At 37.8% G+C, this 21319-nt stretch overlaps 1 protein-coding gene across 2 annotated transcripts in view; it reads left to right on the forward strand.

Moving 5' to 3' along the window:
* Positions 1–4131: 4131 nt before the first annotated feature.
* Positions 4132–21319, forward strand: part of LOC130864310 (vomeronasal type-2 receptor 116-like) — a 43107-nt gene continuing 25919 nt past the window's right edge. For both annotated transcript variants that reach the window (XM_057754499.1, XM_057754510.1), the window contains exon 1: positions 4132–4328. In XM_057754499.1, the coding sequence (XP_057610482.1) occupies positions 4132–4328 (197 nt within the window). The remainder of the gene's footprint in view (positions 4329–21319) is intronic.

Consider the following 21319-nt stretch of genomic DNA (forward strand, 5'->3'; position numbering starts at 1 on the left):
GTGACATAACCTAGACCCAGATAGATAACCATGGTATATACTCACTCATGAGTGAATATTACATGTAAATCAAAGAACAACCATGATATCAGAGAAGCTAGGTAACAAGGAGAACCCTAACTGAGGCATAAATGGGTTTTCCTGGGTTTGGAAAACAGACAAGATCTCCTGAAAATCTTGGGAATATGGAGGAAGGATTCAAGGGGTGTGAGAAGAGAGAAAGAGAGGGAAGAGGAAATATGAGGGAACAGGATGCTCAAGAAGGGGGAAGGGCAGTGAAGGAGAGCAAGAAAAGAAATAACTTGATTGAGGGAACCAGAAAAGGGTTTGGGAGAAACATGGCACCATGGAAATTCTCAGGAATTTACAAGGATGGCCCCAGTTAAGATTCTAACCAATAGTGCAGAGGATGTCTAAACTGGCCTTCCTCTTTAATCAGATTGATGACTACCTTCATTGTCATCATAGAACCTTCATCCAACAACTAATAGAAGCAGATACAGTGATCCACAGTAAAGCCTTGGGCCTAGCTTCTGAAGACCAATTCATGAGAGGGAGGAATGATAATGTGAGCAAAGGGGTCTGGTGTATGATGTTGATACCCACAGAAAGAGCTGACCTAAACTAGCGAGACCTCACTGACTCTGGACTGATTGTGAGGGAGCCTGTATAGGATCAACCTAGGACCACTTATGCACAGGACAGCTGTGAGACTTAGAGAGTCTGTGGGATCATTGGCAGTGAACAAGGATTATTCCCTAGACCTAGCTTGAACTGGCATCTTGGAACACATTTGTTTTGGAGGAATACCTTGCTCAGTCTATATATAGGGCAGAGGGCCCTGGTCTTGCCTCAAACTGAAGTCTCAGTTTTTATTGACCTGCCATGGGAAGCCTGACCCTTTGTGGAGATTAGATGGCAGCTTGGCAGGGAGGGGTGGAATAGAAGCATTAGAAAGAGTTATAATAGAGTTAGCTATGTAAAGGAAAAAACATTGTATTAAAACATTCTTGATAGAAAAAAGAAAAATAAATAGATAGGTAGGCACCATACGATTCAATAACTATTGAAACAAATGATGGCATTAAACATATAAGATTGCTGGATTCATACTTCTCTTACACATATTGGAATGATGATTAAAGCTTCATAAGATTTATTTGCACATAAGGGGCTTCTCAACCTGGAAGAATTCCATGATGTCATTAGAAGGAATGGGATCATCATATTACCTGAACAGACTCCGGAAATGCAGATTTTTAACAGATTCAAAATGTAACAGTGAGAGTATGTTTGTGTATATATATATTCAAAGAAGGAAGGAGAGGTTTTATTTGAGATGTAAATGCCTCAAAGAATTTGGTTAAAATCTCCTCTAACGCCAGTTTGAAGAAAATATAACATTTGTATGCTAAGCTGGGCAAGTACACACAACCATTAAGTGAGAAGAAAGCTTTGTGAACTGAGGAATAGAATTGGTAGTAAGGTAAGCAGAAGTGGGCAGCTGAGGTCATACTGAGGAAGGTCATACAACATGTATGTGAGTGTGATATGATGGAATCTCTTATGTTATCTATTAATTAAAATAATAGTAACTATTACACATAAAACAAAACTGGATACAATGCAAAACCTTTACTGATGTAAATTTCATTTGCACTCTTGAAGGATGATGTTTCTGAGTCTCTAGCTAGAACAGTTTTCAATTTTCTGAGAAAGGGACTGTTCAAAGTTCTTTGCAGGGTTTTGGGATCATACTCCTCCTACTATGGCACCTTGACTATCCTTAACAAGGCAAGGTGTTTATTCTTGCTACAAATTGGAATCCCATGTCACATTGATATCCATGGGAGGGCTAATGTTTTCTGAATGGAAACAGAGAAGGAGGAGATTGTGGTTAGAGGCAGATGGGAGGTCGGGGAGGTCTGAGAAAATGGGAGGGAGATGAAAGTTTAGCTGGGATGCAAAATAAATAAATACATAAAGAGGAAGTTGAATTTGTTTTGTGTTCCTATGAGAGACTCTTCCTGTCATACCCTTCTCTGTCACATCCTAGTCCCCCAGGACAGCTCATCACAGAATCAGAGCTCATGTCCTTTTACATTTCTATCTTTAAATGTACTAAGTTCAAAAGGAGACACCAGTCCTGTTTACCTGATATCAAATGCTAAGTAAATCTTACAACCAAGCAGAGAAAGATCTGCCATACTGTTGGGGACCAGCCTCAACAAAAGTACTACTTGCCAGGGTAGGAGTGTAGAGATTTAGAAAAATTTGTAAAGAATACAAAGATGCATTTTAAAATAATAAAACAGAATAGTACCGAGAGGGAGTTCCAATAAATACTGAAATTGATCGCATATCATTTCCAATTGGTTAAAATACTCCAGGCCTGAAAAAGTAGGAGTAGGATTTAAAAAAATAAACTGCATTATCATGATACAAGCAAATGAATAGAACAGTTGAAGTTCTTTGGTTATATCTATAGTTAAATATTCTGCTGCAAGAACAAATCAAGTCTTTCTTACACCCTAGCTAAAACATTCTATAGGCAAACTACTCCCTGGTGGGAATCCAATGCTACCTCTTTAAAGGAAATGGAACCTAAGTTGGATCCTGAGTCTTTTGTTTGAGGTAGAAGCATATCCACTCTCTATTCCTGAAATACAAGGACTGGCTATTAGCAACACATGTTGAGAATAACCTCGAGAAAGCAGAACTCTCTGATCTAAATCTACGTGGGACCTTTGTTTGAGGTAGAAACACAATAACCTTGAAGGAGCAGAGGTATGTTTCAACTCTCTGACCTTTGGTCAATGTGTAAATGAGCTCATATTTTGGGGCCTCCATGCCCTATTTTTGTTCTGCTTTTACTGCAGTCCATATCCATCCACTGAAAGAGACTCATCTGCTCACACTCATCAATGCCCCCTCACACTGGCAATGTGGGGTCTAGAAGGCAAGCAAAACAGTTGAGTTGGAAAATGGTATAAGAAGAATTTATGAGTAACAAACCTGGAATGTTTCCAGATGTTGGTCCTCAGCAAATCCTATCTTGCTTAATATGTAATTTTTTTTAAAAAGCTTGCTTAAATTCAGGCAAACAAAAAAAAAGTATGCATTGAGCACATGGTCATGTCACAGTATCTCTTTCCTTTACAGGTTTTCACAAGACATATTCACAACCACTACAGAATCTAAAATGAGAAAAAAAAACTGTAGTAAATCACAGATAAAGCAGAAAAGAATTGTCAAATGACTAATCGATCTATGAAAACTGATGCTGATGAAGGGAGATATGAGGGAGATTATGTTATAGACAAAATATTTGCTTTATCTTCTGCTTATTGTTTGGAGGAAGTATGAAAGATATTAGTTAGTGTTTGAAATGTAGAAAGAGAATCTGTAGTGATCTTGTTGAATATTCAAAAACATTTTATAATGCTATAAATGTAAGTGATTCATGGGGATTTGGATGATTGAAGAACAGCAGGATTCAGAAAAATTTAGAATTGTAGCCGATTATTTGTTCTCAAGACAATGGAAGCACAGTTTTTGGTTAGAAATTCTGTTACTGTCAGTCCTGTACTATAAGCCCACTGTGCAAGCTGTGTGAAACTCAATTTCTCTAACCATGGAACTGTTGTTCCCTGACAGGGATTTCGTGAAAGGATTTCCAGTGTGCAGCTAGGAATTTTGACTTTTTGTGTCCTTCCTGTCTCAATGTGGATCATCTAACGAAAGCCACTGACATCATTTTTAAAGGCATTAACATGAAAATATTGTTCTGGCAGTCTTGGCCCCAAATTTTTCTCAAAATGACATCCCCCATGGGGCCATAATTTCCACAAAATTAAATGATGTCATGAAACTACCTGAGTTCTCCTCATATATTTCCGAGCTAAATTTGGATCACATGCATATCAGGTGCACAGCCATAGGGGAAGAAAGTGTCCAAGATTCCACAGAGGCGAGGATTCAACTGGGAAATAAAGGAATCATGAATACACAAACAGCCTCTGCTTTGGCTGCAGAAATAAAAGCAGGTGGGAAAATATGGGTACCCATATAATGTGCTGATCTGAAGAGCACTTCACCACACACACTGCCCAGGCTTCAAGGAAGACAAAGATGTTTGCTTTGGTTTTTCTCTTTTTTTTCCTGAACATTCCACTTCTTGTGTCCAGGTTCACTCAACCCAGGTGCTTTTGGAGAATGTATGAGAATAAAGACAAGGATGAAGATTTGGTGACAAGGTGTGTCTTCTTCCTTATAATGGAGCAGCGGCCTGTGGAGAAAGATTATTTCAACCACATTCTGAATATACAGTAAGTTTCTTTGAATTGTCTATGTAAATGTCACCATTAATATTTCATAGGGGTCAGAAATATTTGTACATCCACAGGCCTTTATTCCCATAGGATAGTGCTCAGTGTCTCTTTAAAGTAAGATTTTTTTTTTACATTTGTTAACTACTCCTTTAATTTGGTTACATTTATTTTTCCCTGTGTGGTGGTTTGGGGAATTTCCTTGTTATATTGGGTTTCTATTGTTTTCCTGAGAAAGAGCTTAAAAGTTGAGCAGGTGGTGAATAGGAGATGATATGGGAATACTTGGAGGAGGAGAAGAATACAATACAATATATTTAAATTTAAAAATAGTTTTTAAATAATAAAATACAATATAATAGGAAATTTTTTAGCTTTTTAAAATTACTTTATAAATAATACAAGTCAAAGTTTCCACTTCCTTCCCTTCTCCCACTTCCCTCTCACTCCCTTCAACACTCTGCCCCTCATTCCCCTCCAGACCTAAGAGAGGGCAAAGTACCCTGCCCTGTGGGAAGTCCAAGGCCCTTCCCCTACATCTAGGCTTAGGAAGGTAAGGCCCTTCCACCTATATGTTTGCATTCTTTGAAATATGTGTTGTCACTAATAGTGGTGACTGCTTACTTTCTTTGCACTTACCTGATTGCAGCTGCAGCATGTGATACTTTTCAACACTTGAGAGTGTTTACCTACTAGCTCTTTGCCTTTATTTAAGAAACACGTGTCTCTTCTCTATAGATCTAAACTGGTTACTCACTGTCAACACTATTTAATTTATGTATTATTTTTCTCTTCAATAATTTTACTAATTTTAGCTTTGTCTTTTACCAATTTGTGCACTATGCACTTTTGATTTTTTTGCATTGTTGGTTGTTCTTGTCAAATATAGCACTTTGATCACTCTGCCACCCCCAGAGCTCAAATCATTGACAATTCCTAATGTTTAGTGTGCAAGAGTTAATGTTTCACTTCCATAAGTTCTTATCTCAAGTTCCTCTTGAGTATTACTGAAACTATTGATGGCATTTTCCATAAGGTAATAACAAATATTTTAACATTGTTTTTTATTTCAACATGTAGAGGTAAATATTTTATTTATTCATAAAGACACCACAATGGTAAGAAATCAAAATAGAAAATAGATTGCTTTTATGTCTGAATACATAATTCCGTATGAAAGCAAATGTTTGAGTTTGTTGTTTATTGTTCATATGATAGGTAATGTGTAAAAAGACATAGGAGTTATTATTTATTATTATTATTAGTTAATATTATTTAAGAGTAAACATGAACACAAAATGGCATTGTTGACTCTTTATATCATAAAAATGTATAAATATTTTCCATACATTGCATACTTTATGTTATTGTACTTTACAAGCTTGTAATACTGGCACAAACGAATCTCACTGCAATTTCCAGATGTACATAGTTCTCAATTGCATGCCAGTGTTGTGAGTTTATAACTGGAAATGTAGACAAAAGGTGCTCTGTATAAGAAAATTTAAGTTGTTCAGATATACCAGGTACAATTACATCAAACATACCTATGTAAGCTTTAAATATTTGGACAATATTGTGGTTTAGGCCCTTAATCTCTGCATTTATGAAATGGAGTATGTGTAACATTATGCATTCAAGGCCAGTGGCAAATAAAAACCAGTTTTACTGAAAACTGTGAAATCCATTCCCTTTTATTGTCTATATATTTCTCATGTCCATACCCACAAATCAATTTATTTACCAAATGTAGTCTGATAGTTAAATGTATTAACAATTAAATATTTAAAGAACATTTTGTACCTTTAATTGATAAACCAGAAAAATAAAAATACAAGATAGTGATGGTAGACATGAGGGAATATGTTAACTATATTGTCCACTAAATATGAAAGAATTATTAGTACAGGAACCAAACATTACCCCAAGAGACCACTGTGCACTCACCAGTCATTCCTTGAATGCCTCCTCCAATTAACTTTGTTTCATAAAACTTACCTGAATGTTGTCTAATGCATTACGTGTACTTTTAATATTGCTCACTTATTTCAAACTGAATATCTGATCAGGTTTTCTGTATCACCAAAGCCTGTACCTTTTATTTATCCCTTGTGCAAGCACTAAAAAACCAGAGATGCATGGCCTTTTCTGTGAAAGTTGCAAATGGCTCAACTTATTTATGGGAGATTTACTCTCATGAACTTTTAAAGTATTTTTAACCTTCCAGCAACTTATGTCTTTCCAAACTCACAGCATGGGACATTTGCTTCAATTATTGAGGGAGGTTGGGAATATTGTACAGTATGGGATAATCCTTCTTTTTACTACAAATAATCATATGCAGATCTCTGTCCATAATAAACACTGTTGCCTTTTATAGAACACAAACTGAAAACAACCAGTTTTCTCTGTTCTTGAATTTTTGCATTGGTGATGTAGCAAGAACCCTGATATTTTACCAAATATGTCACTAGTATTTCAGTTACCAGCAATGATGGTGTAATAATGTGTCACAATTACACAGTCTCATTCATTTTATCTGGACAAAATAAAGAAACTTACCCTAATTATGTCTGTTACGACAAGATCAGGTGTATTATGGCGCTTAGAGGACCTTACTGAACAATATCTGTCATAATAGGATTAGTCACAGGTCTCTGCAAATCTCAGCAGGTGAGTATTTTTGGAGATTTGAAAGAAATCCTTGTCTTCATTTGTACTATTCCCAGATGCTAAGAAAAGTGTGAGGAAGATAATGGCCACACATGCATGTCAAAATGTGAGGTTATGGGCTACTATTCAGAGACTTGATGGGGCTTTTACATTTCCTTGTGTATAACAGAGATGAGAAAGTTTACCAAGTGTGGGGGGTTTCTAGAACACTTGACAGAAGTGTTTTTAAGTTCTCAGGAGTGCATGCTACTCCAGCTGCTCCCTGTGTTCATTCAGCTTACCCATGCACTGCAGGTCATTGATTCAGCTTATCTATGCACCTGTCCATCTTATCCTAAGTGATTGTGCTCAGTTTCCCTCTCTGTATCAGATGGCCCACAATGATGCATCTTTAGTTCTGGCCATGATTTCTTTCATGCTTCACTTGAATTAGAACTGGGTTGGGATGCCCATCTCAGACAATGAAGATGGTGCTCAAGTTTTCTCCTAACTGAAAAAAGTTATATTAAATATACAGTCTCTTTTGACTTTATAATTATGATCACAGAGTCAATATGCAATTATACTTGTCAAGGCATAAATTATATGATAACCAAATTATGACATCATCCACAATTTATTTTTCATTTACGGTCACACAGACAGTTCTCTAACTGTGTGCTTTATAATCTGAGAATCACTAGGTATACAAAGAATATGGGTCACCACCTCACAGAAGGTTGGATGTCTCTATAAGAAATAGAGACTTCACAATTGACTCATCCCTTGGGATGTTAACTTTTGCAAACCAACTTGCTGAAATTTATGCTTTTTTAAATTTTGACCTTACTTGGACCAATCTCAAATACTCAGACGAATACCTCTCCAGATTAGGTAGATGCAGTTTAAAACTATCACCTTCTAAGTGTCAGACACTGAAGAAGTTCTCACTGAATTCCTCATTGGAATGACTAATGGTACAGACTTTTGACAGGGCCTTTAGTCAGAGCAGTTATGATGTATACAGCACTGTGCATGCCGTTCCCATGCAGTGCATGATTTTCCTCAATAAGACAAATAGTCACTGGATGATAGGAAAAAATCTGATATTAAATTTTTGAAGGTAGAGTTTCTTTTATTGGATTATATTTGGTGTCATCAATGTCATAGTGCATAGAGGATCTCAGAGGGCCAAATCTAGTACTTTAAGAAATATTCAACATATAGAAAAATTTCTGAACATTTTTCTGCAGTGTAAATAAATCTAGACTTTGATACAAAATTCCAATACAGACAATGTCAGGGAAGAAACTAATTATCAATGGAAATTAGTGATTGCTACAAAGCACACGAATATCATCCCACGATAATATTAAAAACATATCAGTCCTTAGTTATTAATGTTCTTCATGTTGATAAGATGAACACTCCTTTGTTAATTGTCACACATGTGGTAAGTTACTGAATGTGATGTTTTCCATAAGTTTCCTTAACTGATTGTTCCTCCATGTAGACTCTGGGGACCTCACATATAACTCTGAGAGTAGTTATGGAAGAAACTGTGCTGTGATTCAATTTTATGCATACATGCATTTTCCTTTATGTGAATGTGTATGCATGTATTTTTGTGTGTTTCTTTGTATCTGGGTCTATGTCTGTGTTGCTATATTATGTATATGTGTGTGTGTGTGTGTGTGTATTTGGTATATGCTTCAGTATAGCTGCATCTCTCTCTGTTTTTAGAAATGAGCATAAATTTGCCTTGTATCTATGTGTTTCTATATGGGAGCTATTTATGTATATTTGCCTGTGAGTGTTTGTCAATACATGTGTCTTCATGTGCCTATATGTATGTTCTTCATATTTCTTTATATATGCTTGCACACATGTATATCTGTGTTGCTATGTATGTTTGTGTGACTGTTGTTATGTCTTTGTATATGGGCTTAAATTTCTCTGTCATTGTCACGTTGTGTGGTTATTTGTATCCATGTATTTCTCCCTGTGTGTATTATCTGAGAATATGCATGCATGTGTGTCTATGTATCTCTTTTGCAAAATTCTCTTTCTGTGTTTCTTTGGGTTTTATATGTCTTTCTGTCTACACATGCCACTGTGTTTATCGGTGTGTCATTGCACAAACCAGTGAGTATGTATAAATGAGTATGTGGCTGTAATATGCATTTCTCTCTCTATAGATGTATCTCTATGTGTAGCAGTTTCTGTGTTTGTGTGTGTATGTGTGTATAGTTCATATCTATGCTGAAGCAGCTCAACTGAAGAAGAAGCAGCTGTAACATGGGGTCCAGGGAAAGTTTGCAACCCATGGAGAGAGAGAACAAGCCACTTACTTTGATGATTGGAGGCAAGGGAGAAAAATCCATCTGTGGAGACAGTCACTAAAGTGGCAGCAAAGCCCATGGTGACTGGCCAACTCTTGATTTTGTTCCCAGAGTTGAATGCCAGATGATGTTTTTAGCTAATTATTTTTTATCAATAAAAACTCAGGAGTTAGCTATCAATGTAAGAGCCTGAACAATCAGAATAGGAGCGGAGAAGCAACAAATGCCCGCATATCTCTTTTTTCCCCCATCAAAAAGAGTCAAATTCCTCTCTAATGTCCCACTATTACTTCCTCTGGGTAGCTGTCCTCTCTCCTGAAAAATTTCTGTGGTTAATTTTGGTCAGCTAGTAGCTAGCTACACCCTCCAACTCAATACAAACTTTATCATCACATTGAATATAATATGATAGTTTGAATGTAATAAAATATACAATATAAAAGTCTTTCACTTACTTTAGATAGGAACATAGAGCTATTTTACATCATTTCTGGTTATTATGAAGGGTGTTGTTCCACTGATTTTTTTCAAAGCCTCATTGTCATTATTGACTAGGATGGCTTTTTTTTTTTTTTTTTTTTTTTTTTACCTAATATTGTATCCCACCACTTTTGGAGTGATTCAGCTGTAGTGATTCTGTGCTATAATTTTCTAAATCACTTATATATTGTCTCATTTATTCTGCATATACCTATATTTTAGATTCCTTCTTTTCAATTTGTAGCTTTTTGATGTTCTTTGACAGTGTTACTGATCTTATTAAAAGTTCAAATAATATGTTGATTGACATAGAGAGCATAGACAATCTTGACTTGGTTTTGATTTTAATAGAAAAATTTTGAGCTGTTTTCCTATTATTATTATGTTGGACCCAGGAGAACTGTAAATAGCTTTATTATGCTGAGGTATGTTCACTGAATCCATAATTGCCCAAAGACTATTGTCATGAAAGTTCGTTGGAATTTGTCAAAGGAATTTTAGCATCTAATGAGATTATGATGTGTATTTTCCTTTCAGTTTGCTTATATGGTGAATTATATTGGCTGATTTTCATGTGTTGAACCATCCACCAAACTTTGGGATAAAGCCTAGTTGGTCTTTATCTTTGTCATGTGTTCTTGGATTCAGTTTGAAAGCATTTTATTGAGTATTTTACAGTGATATTCAAAAGGGAAATTCATTGAAATTTTCTTTCATAATCAAATTATTTGTGGATTGTGTATCAGATGATTGTGGTCTCATAAAGTGAAGTTGGCAATTTAGCTTCTGTTTATATTTTGTGGAATAACCTGAAAAAAACCCGTTGTTTGCTCTTACTGAAATATAAGTTAATCTTCTTTGCTAAAATTATCTATCTTTGGGCTTTCTTTGGTGTTGAGACTCCTAAAGATTGTTTCTATTTCCTGAGGAATTGCAGAAGTACATTTATTGATACTCTAATCTTGATTTAATCTGATAATTCTAATGAGAAATTATCCTTTTCGTTTAGATATTCCAATTTTGTTATTGTAAGTTTTTTTATGTAAGACCTAAGAAAACCTAGGTTTCCTTGATGTGTATTTTTATGTCTCCTCTTTATTTCAGGTTCTATTAATTTATATATTCAATCTTTAAGATTTTTTGGATAAAGATTAGGCTTGATTTTCTCAAAGAATATATTCTTTTTTGATTGCCTATTTTTATTTTTCTCTTTTATCTAACTTATTAAATACAGATGTCATTTTGATTATTCCTGTGTCTTTTCCTTTTGGATGCCCACATTTGTTTTTGTTCTAGAGCATTTAGGTGTGTTTTAGACTGATAGTAGAAGATATAACCTATTTTGTGTAAAAAGCTAGATAAATGACATTTTTTACCACTTTCACTTTGTCCCATAATTTGAGTATATGTAGTATTCCTATTTAGTTAAGTCTAAGAAGTCTTTATTTTCATTATTGTTGTTTTGATTCCCTCATCATTCATTCGAGAGTTGTTTATTTTCCAACAGTATGAAAGCTTTTTGTTTTTCTCTTTAAGATGATATTCAGGTTAATCTCTGTTTCTTTGATAGGTAGCAGAGGGTTATTTTATTTTTCTTGCATCATTTGAGATTTGCTTTGTGACCATGTATGTGGTCAATTTTGAGGAAAGTTCCATGAGATCCTGAAAAGATGAATTATTCTTTTATGATTGTGTCCAGCATTCTATAGATATTTGATAGGTTCTTTTCTTTACAATGTCTCTTACAAGGGGAAATTCTCTGCTTTGCTTTGGTTCAGATGACCTGTCCTTTGGAGTAAGTGGGATGTTGAAATGTCTAAAGCAATTGTGTGAATTAAGCTTTAGTTATATTTCTTTTACAAATATGAGTCCCCATGAATTAAACTATAGACGTTAAGAAGTGAAATATAGAGTCCGATTTGATCATATGCTCCATCAGTCCCAGTTCAGCTGGCTTTGGTGAGCTCCCATTAGATCAGCCCCTCCACCTCAGTGGGTGGGCAGAACCCTTACAGTCCTGATTTCCTTGCTCATGTTCTCCCTCCTTCTGCTCCTCATTTGAACTTGGGAGCTCAGTCCAGTGCTCCAATGTGGGTCTCTGTCTCTAGCTTCATCCATTGCCAGATGAGGGTTCTATGGTGATATGCAAGATACTCATTAGTATGGTTATAGGATAAGGTCATTTCAGGATCCCTCTCTTCAGCTGTCCAAGGATCTAGCTGGGGACATCTCCATGGACACCTGAGGACACCTCTAGAGTCAAGTCTCTTGCCAACCATAAAATGGCTCCCTTAATTAAGATATATACTTTCCTGCTCCCATATCAACCTTTCCTCCATCACAAAAGTCCCATTCCCTCAAGCTCTCCCCATCCCCCCTTCTCACTTTTTTTCTCCCCATAATTTTACCTCCCACTCTGATACCCAAGTTCCCAATTTTTGCCTGGCAATCTTGTCCTCTTCCAATATCCAGGAGGATAACTATACGCTTTTCTTTGGGTTCACCTTCTTATTTAGCTTCTCTAGGATTACGGATTATAGGTTCAATATCCTTTATTTATGGCTACGATTCACTTATGAATGAGTACATACCATATTCATTTTTTTGGGTCTTGGTTACCTCACTCAGAAAAGTGTTTTCTATTACCATGCATTTGTATGCAAAATTCAAGATGTCATTGTTTTTTACCGCTGAGTAGTATTCTAATATGTATATATTCAACACTTTCTTTATCCATTCTTCCATTGAGGGGATCTTCTGAACAAGTCTGACAAGGAGGGCTGACTGAGAAGCCAAGAACAATGGCACTGGGTTTTGGTCTTACTGCATGTATTGGCTTTGTGGGAGCCTAGTCTGTTTGGATGCTCACCTTCCTAGACCTGGATGGAGGGAGGAGAACCTTGGACTTCCCACAGGGCAAGGAACCCTGACTGCTCTTTGGACTGGAGAGGGGGGAGAGGGGGAGGGAAATGAGAGGAGGGGAGGAGGTAGAAATTTTTAAGTAAAAATAAAAAATAAAATAAAAATAAAAATTTTTATATCAACCATACCATTTCCCCAAGCTCTCCCCATCCTCCCCTTCTTACTCTTCTCTCCCCAATTTCCCTTACCCCCATCCCACGCCACCCCCCCATTTCACAATTTTTGCCCAGCAATCTTGTCTACTTTCAATATCCAGGAGAATATCTATATGTTGTTCTTTGGGTTCACCTTCTTATTTAGCTTCTCTAGGATCACCAATTATAGGCTCAATGTCCTTAATGGCTAAAAACCAATTATGAGTGAGTACATCCCATTTTCATCTTTTTGGGTCTGGGTTACCTTACTCAGGATAGTGTTTTCTATTTCCATCCATTTGCATGCAAAATTCAAGATGTCATTGTTTTTTACCGCTGAGTAGTACTCTAATATGTATATATTCCACACTTTCTTCATCCATTCTTCCATTGTAGGGCATCTAGGTTGTTTCCAGGTTCTGGCTATTACAAATATTGAGGCTATGAACATAGTTGAACAAATACTTTTGTAGTATGATAGGGCATCTCTTGGGTATATTCTCACGAGTGGTATTGCTGGGTCCTGGGGTAGGTTGATTCCAAATTTCCTGAGAAACCGCCACTCTGATTTCCAAAGTGGTTGCACAAGTTTGCATTCCCACCAGCAATGGATGAGTGTGCCCCTTACTCCACAACCTCTCCAGCAAAGGCTATCATTGGTGTTTTTGATTTTAGCCATTCTGACAGGTGTAAGATGGTATCTCAAAGTTGTTTTAATTTGCATTTCCCTGATCGCTAAGGAGGTTGAGCATGACCTTAAGTGTCTTTTGGCCATTTGAATTTCTTCTGTTGAGAATTCTCAGTTCAGTTCAATGCCTATTTTTTAATTGGGTTAATTAGCATTTCAAAGTCTAGTTTCTTGAGTTCTTTATATATTTTCGAGATTAGATTTTGTCTGTTGCGGGGTTGGTAAAGAACTTCTCCCAGTCAGTGGGTTGACTTTTTTTCTTAGTGACAGTGTCCTTTGCTTTACAGAAGCTTCTCAGTTTCAGGAGGTCCCCTTTATTCAATATTTTCCTTAATGTCTGTGCTGCTGGGGATATACGTAGGAAGTGATCTCCTGTGCCCATATGTTGTAGGGTACTTCCCACTTTCTCTTCTATCAGGTTCAGTGTGTTCAGACTGATATTGAGGTCTTTAATCCATTTGGACTAGACTTCTGTGCATGGTGATTGATATTGATCTATTTTCAGTCTTCTACAGGTTGACATCCAGTTCTGCCAGCACCATTTGTTTAAGATGTTTTCTTTCTTCCATTGTCTACTTTTAGCTCCTTTATCAAAAATCAGCTGTCCATTGGTTTGTGGGAAAAATCAGGCTCTTCAACGTGATTCCATTGATTGACTTATTTGTTTTTCTGCCAATACCAAGCTGTTTTCAATACTGAAGCTCTGTAATAAAGTCTGAAGTTAGGAATGGTAATGTCTCCAGAAATTCCTTTATTGTATAAGATTGTTTTGGCTATCCTGGGTTTTTTGTTTTTCCATATAAAGTTGATTATTGTCCTCTCAAGATCTGTGAAGAATTTTGATGAGATTTTAATGGGGATTGCATTGAATCTATATATTGCCCTTGACAGAATTGCTATTTTTATTATGTTGATCCTCCCAATCCAAGAGTAAAAGAGATCCTTCCATTTTCTGGTGTCTTCTTCAATTTCTTTCTTTTTTTTTTTTGATTTTTTTAATTCTATTTTACTTAAAATTTCCAACTGCTCCCCGTTTCCCATTTCCCTCCCCCTCCTCCCACATATTGCCCCCTCCCCCCGCTCCCCTCCCCCTATCCCCACTCCACTTCTCCTCCCCCTAGTCCACTCCCCCTCCCTCTCGATACTGAAGAGCAGTCCAAATTCCCTGCTCTACATGAAGACCAAGGTCCTCCCACTTCTATCTAGGTCCAGGAAGGTGAGCATCCAAACAGGCTACGCTCCCACAAAGCCAGTTCATGTATTAGGATCGAAACCTAGTGCCATTGTCCTTGGCTTCTCATCAGCCTTCATTGTCCGCCTTGTTCAGAGAGTCCAGTTTCAACCCATGCTTATTCAGTCCCAGTCCAGCTGGCCTTGGAGAGCTCCCAATAGATCAGTTCCACTGTCACAGTGGGTGGGTGCACCCCTCGTGGTCCTGATTTCCTTGCTCATGTTCTCCCTCCTTCTGCTCCTCATTTGGACCTTAAGAGCTCAGATGGTTGATCCAAATTGGGTCTCTGTCTCTCTCTCGATCCATCGCCAGATGAAAGTTCCTGTGCCATTCTCCTTGGCCTCTCGTCAGCTCTCATTGTCCACCACATTAAGAGAGTCCGGTTTTATCCCATGTTTTTTTTCAGTAGCAGTCCAGCTGGCCTTGGTGAGCTCCCAATAGATCGGCCACCCTGTCTCAGTGGTTGGGTGCACCCCTCATGGTCCTGACTTCCTTGTTCATGTTCTCTCTCCTTCTGCTCCTCATTATAACCTTGGGAGCTCAGTCCGGTGCTCCAGTGTGGGTCTCTGTCTCTATCTCCATCCATCGCTAGATGAAGGTTCTCACTCAGGATCGTATTTTCTATTTCCATCCATTTGCATGCAAAATTCGAGAAGTCATTGTTTTTTACCGCAGAGTAGTACTCTAATGTATATATATTCCACACTTTCTTCATCCATTCTTCTATTGAAGGGCATCTAGGTTGCTTCCAGGTTCTGGCTATTACAAATAATGCTGCTATGAACATAGTTGGACAAATGCTTTTGTCATATGCTAGGGCATCTCTTGGGTATATTCCCAAGAGTGCTATTGCTGGGTCCAGGGGTAGGTTGATCCCAATTTTTCTGAGAAACCGCCACACTGATTTCCAAAGTGGTTGTACAAGTTTGCAGTCCCACCAGCAATGGATGAGGGTACCCCTTTCTCCACAACCTCTCCAGCAAAGGCTATCCTTGGTGTTTTTGATTTTAGCCATTCTGACAGGTGTAAGATGATATCTCAAAGTTGTTTTGATTTGCATTTCTCTGATCGCTAAGGAGGTTGAGCATGACCTTAAGTATCTTTTGGCCATTTTAACTTCTTCTGGTGAGAATTCTCTGTTCAGTTCAGTGCCCCATTTTTTAATTGGGTTAATTATCCTTTTAAAGTCTAGTTTCTTGAGTTCTTTATATATTTTGGAGATCAGACCTTTGTCTGTAGCGGGGTTCTTCTCCCAGTCAGTAGGCTGCCTTTTTGTCTTAATGACAGTGTCCTTTGCTTTACAGGAGCTTCTCAGTTTCAGGAGGTCCCATTTATTCAATGTTGCCCTTAATGTCTGTGCTGCTGGGGTTATACATAGGAAGCGATCTCCTGTGCCCATATGTTGTAGGGTACTTCCCATTTTCTCTTCTATCAGGTTGAGTGTGTTCAGATTGATATTGAGGTCTTTGATCCATTTGGACTTGAGTTTTGTGCATGGTGATAGATATGGGTCTATTTTCATTCTTCTACAAGTTGACATCCAATTGTGCCAGCACCATTTGTTGAAGATGCTTTCTTTCTTCCATTGTATACTTTTAGCTCCTTTATCGAAAATTAGTTGTTCATAGGTTTGTGGGTTAAAATCCGGGTCTTCTATACGATTCCATTGGTCGACTTCTCTGTTTTTATGCCAGTACCACGCTGTTTTCATTACTGTAGCTCTGTAATAGAGTTTGAAGTCAGGGATGGTAATGCCTCCAGAAGTTCCTTTATTATATAAGATTGTTTTGGCTATTCTGGGTTTTTTGTTTCTCCATATAAAGTTGATTATTGTCCTTTCAAGATCTGTGAAGAATTTTGATGGGATTTTAATGGGGATTGCATTGAATCTATAAATTGCCCTTGGTAGAATTGCCATTTTTACTATGTTGATCCTCCCAATCCAGGAGCAAGGGAGATCCTTCCATTTTCTGGTATCCTCCTCAATTTCTTTCTTCATTGACTTAAAGTTCTTGTCAAATAGATTCTTTACTTCCTTGGTAAGAGTTACCCCAAGATATTTTATGCTATTTGTGGCTATCGTGATGGGTGATGCTTCTCTGATTTCCATCTCTGCTTCCTTATCCTTTGTGTATAGGAGGGCAATTGATTTTTTGGAATTGATCTTGTATCCTGCAACGCTACTAAAGGTGTTTATCAGCTGTCGGAGTTCTTTGCTGGAGTTTTTGGGGTCACTTATGTATACTATCATATCATCTGCAAATAATGAAAGTTTAACTTCTTCCTTTCCAATTTGAATTCCTTTGATCCCCTTATGTTGTCTTATTGCTAGTGCTAGAACTTCAAGCACTATATTGAAGAGGTATGGAGAGAGTAGACAGCCTTGTTGTATTCCTGATTTTAGTGGGATGGCTCTGAGTTTCTCTCCATTTAATTTGATGTTAGCTGTCCGCTTGCTGTAAATAGCTTTTATTATAGTTAGGTATGACCCTTGTATCCCTAATCTCTCCAAAACTTTTATCATAAAGGGATGTTGAATTTTGTCAAATGCTTTTTCAGCAGCTAATGAAATGATCATATGTTTTTTTTCTTTCAGTTTATGATGGAGGAAGGTCATTGGCTAATAAAGAAACTGCCTTGGCCCATCTGATAGGGCAGAATTTAGATAGGTGGAGTAAACAGAATAGAATGCTGGGAGGAATAGGAAGTGAGCTCAGACTCGACAGCTCTGCTCTCTGGAGCAGACACCATGCTCCCCTCTCCCCGGCAGATGCGATGAAGCTCCGACCCAGGATGGACGTAGGCTAGAATCTTCCCGGTAAGCGCTCCTTGGGGTGCTACACACATGAACAGAAATGGGCCAAGCAGTGTTTAAAAGAATATAGTTTGTGTGTCGTTATTTTGGGGCATAAGCTAGCCAGGCAACCATGAGCCGGGCTATGGGAAGAGGCCCGCAGCTCTTACTACAGATGGCGCCCAGACATGGGGCACTGAATCTACAGAAAACTTGAGAAAGCTTGGGAAAAAATAGAGTAAAGCATGTTTTCTTGGTAGCAACAATTTCTCGGGTTTGCTCTGCTTGCTAGAGGCAAGCAAGTGCTCTCATCTAAGAGAGGCTTCCTGACTCAGCTTCAGCTGTGAAACCTTGCAGCTCATTTAAGAGGTCCTGCCACGAAACACTTAAAACGGTGTTGGTGAAAAGCTGAAGGCATGCTTTTCGGTTTTCAGCCGTAGCAGGAAAAAAGTTGTGCTGTTTTAAAATGCTGGCTTTGTGGGCCATCCTGCCAGGGCAAACTCTGACTCTTTGAGGCAGGAGGTCAGCTACAGAGAGAGCATTTGAGTGTTGTAGCTTGTTTGCTGGCAAGGACCTTGAAACGCCACAGAGTTGTGGTGGTAAACATGGCTACAGCCGGTATCTCCGCCATGAGGCTGGAAAGCTAAGGAATGGCTGGATCCAGCCGTCAAAGCCACGGCTTTCATCCTACTGATATTGCTTGGTAAATTAAAGACTCATGTGGTCAGAAAAAGAGAGATATACAGTAAAGAGAGATTCAAAGATAAAGAAAACTCTAAATGATTTACAGTGTGTTTAAAAATATATACAGGCTGAAAATTAAAGTTCTTAAAAGTAAAATAAGGAAGAAAGAGAGTAGTTGGGTGTGGTAGTGCACACCTTTAATCCCAACACTTTGGAGGCAGAGGGAGATTGACCTCTGTGACTTCAAGGTGTGGTGGCACACGCCTTTAATCCCAATGCCTGGGAGGCAGAGACAGACGGATCTCTGAGAGTTCAAGGACAGCCTGGTCTAAAGAGTTATTCCAGGACGAAGATATACAGAAAATATAAAAGTAAAAGTAAACAAAATAGAGTTAAAATAAAGCCGCACAAAGATGGAAAGTACACAGAAAATCTTGATACTGTATGCTATTATGCTCTCTTTGAATTGTTTGAATGCTGAGGAAAGAGCAACATCTGCTAAAAGATATTTGTTTATAAATGCTGCTGAACTAATCCAAGATAGATATTTTCAAAATACCTTGACTTCAGAATTTGGATCTAAGGATATGATACTTTGGAAAAGAGTTTCTTCTTTTGTTTTCACAGAAGATGAGACACTGTGGATTGCTTCTTTGATCACGATATGGTATGATAGACCACGCCCTCCTGAAGGGTTGCTGTGAACACCCTTAAAAAATTGCTTCGCTCAACTGCCAACTGTGATGAACCTAGCAGACAGGTTATCCCATAAAAGACCCGAATAACAGCGCCCCCATTCAGCAGGAAGCAGTTTGGAGAGAAATAACTACGTCCATATTCCCAAATATTGTTTATAAATGTTCTTTTACATTTAAAGGGGGAGATGATATCGATGTGAATAATTTGCATTGATATGAATCTTGGTTTACTGATATTAATTTAAGGTCAATTTTATTATATGTATATGTATTTCTGATATTGATTAAGGTATTGTGATTGTGTAGCTCATGTAAAAGTGTTGTGTATATAAGTTGTTAATGAATAGTTATTTATAATAGTCAAGTTTGTAGTCATGTTAGATTTTCTAGATGTGCATAGATATATTTTAGATAGACATCCTTCATATCTTTCAAAGATTATGAAATATGGCATTTAAGTGTTTTAATAACTTAGGGTTTTTCATGACAATGAGACACGTCTGCTCCTGGCAGCACCAATCTACTTTAAGAGGAAGATGGGCATCGAAGAGGATCCTTATGGAGTTTGATAGCCATTTGGGCAAGAAACTGCTCTTGCCTGGACTGTTGCATAAACTGGATACAGAGAACCCACAGAGAGAGGACTACTGAACTTGCCTAAAGGTGAGATGATCTTTCGGGGTTCTTGATTCATGAAGGAGTCTGCGAGACATTCTGCAGGACACAGCAGATAGTGACTGAACTGACTTTGAAATTTCCTGCTTCATGGAAATGTCTCTGGATACTATGGGCCTGTGGGCCGAAGATGGATGCCCCAGCGGTACAGAGAAACTTTGGGTGACTGTCAAGACAGCGAGATGTCTCTGTCATTTCTAGAGTTTAGAAGTTGCTTATTTCTTGTTTGCTTAGGTAATATTATATCCTTCTGGAGTCTTTGATAGAGTTGAAGAATAGATAGATAGTTATAGTTTTCTTTAGTTATGATAAAGATAAAATAGATGTAAATATTGTAACTGTAATTCTTACTTGATAACTGTTTTGCTATATGTAATTTTGCTATGTTAGAGCCTTTCCTTTTTGTTTAAACAGAAAAAGGGGAAATGATGGAGGAAGGTCATTGGCTAATAAAGAAACTGCCTTGGCCCATCTGATAGGGCAGAATTTAGATAGGTGGAGTAAACAGAATAGAATGCTGGGAGGAATAGGAAGTGAGCTCAGACTCGACAGCTCTGCTCTCTGGAGCAGACACCATGCTCCCCTCTCCCCGGCAGATGCGATGAAGCTCCGACCCAGGATGGACGTAGGCTAGAATCTTCCCGGTAAGCGCTCCTTGGGGTGCTACACACATGAACAGAAATGGGCCAAGCAGTGTTTAAAAGAATATAGTTTGTGTGTCGTTATTTTGGGGCATAAGCTAGCCAGGCAACCATGAGCCGGGCTGTGGGAAGAGGCCCGCAGCTCTTACTACAAGTTTATTTATATGATGGATTACATTGATAGATTTTCATATGTTGAACCATCCCTGCATCTCTGGGATGAAGCCTACTTGATCATAATGGATAATTTTTCTAATGTATTCTTGGATTCGGTATGCAGGTATTTTATTGAGGATTTTTGCATCGATGTTCATGAGTGAGATAGGCCTGTAATTCTCTTTCTTGGTTGAGTCTTTGTGTGGTTTTGCTGTCCGGGTAACTGTAGCTTCATAAAAGGAATTTGGCAATGACTTTTCTGTTTATGTATTGTGAAATACATTAAGGAGTATAGGTATTAGGTCTTCTTGGAAGTTCTGGAAGAATACTGCATTGAAACCGTCTGTACCTGGGCTTTTTTAGGTAGGGAGGTTTTTTATAACAATTTCTAATTCTTCGCGACTAACAGGTGTATTTAGATTGTTCACCTGGTCCTGGTTTAACTTTGGTATATGATACTTATCTAAAAAAGTGTCCATTTCTTTTACATTTTCCAATTTTGTGGCAAACAGACTTTTGTAGTAAGCTCTAATGATTCTCTGAATTTCCTCTCTGTCTGTGGTTATGTCTCCCTTTTCATTTCTGACCTTGTTTATTTGCTTATTCTCTCTCTGCCAGTTGATTAGTTTGGATATGGGTTTATCAATCTTGTTGATTTTTTCCAAGAACCAGCTTTTAGTTTCATTGACTCTTTGGATTATTTTCTGTTTTTTTATTTTGTTGATTTCAGCCCTCAGTTTGATTATTTCCAGTCTTCTACTCCTATGTGAGTCTCCTTCTCATTTTCCTAGAGCTTTAAGGTAGGCTGTTAAATTTCCAGTGTGTGCTTTCTCCCTTTTCTTTATGTGGGCACTTAGTGCTATGAACTTTCCTCTTAGCACTGCTTTCATAGTG

Source organism: Chionomys nivalis, chromosome 2 (genome assembly GCF_950005125.1).
Source record: "Chionomys nivalis chromosome 2, mChiNiv1.1, whole genome shotgun sequence".
Lineage (NCBI taxonomy): Eukaryota > Metazoa > Chordata > Mammalia > Rodentia > Cricetidae > Chionomys > Chionomys nivalis.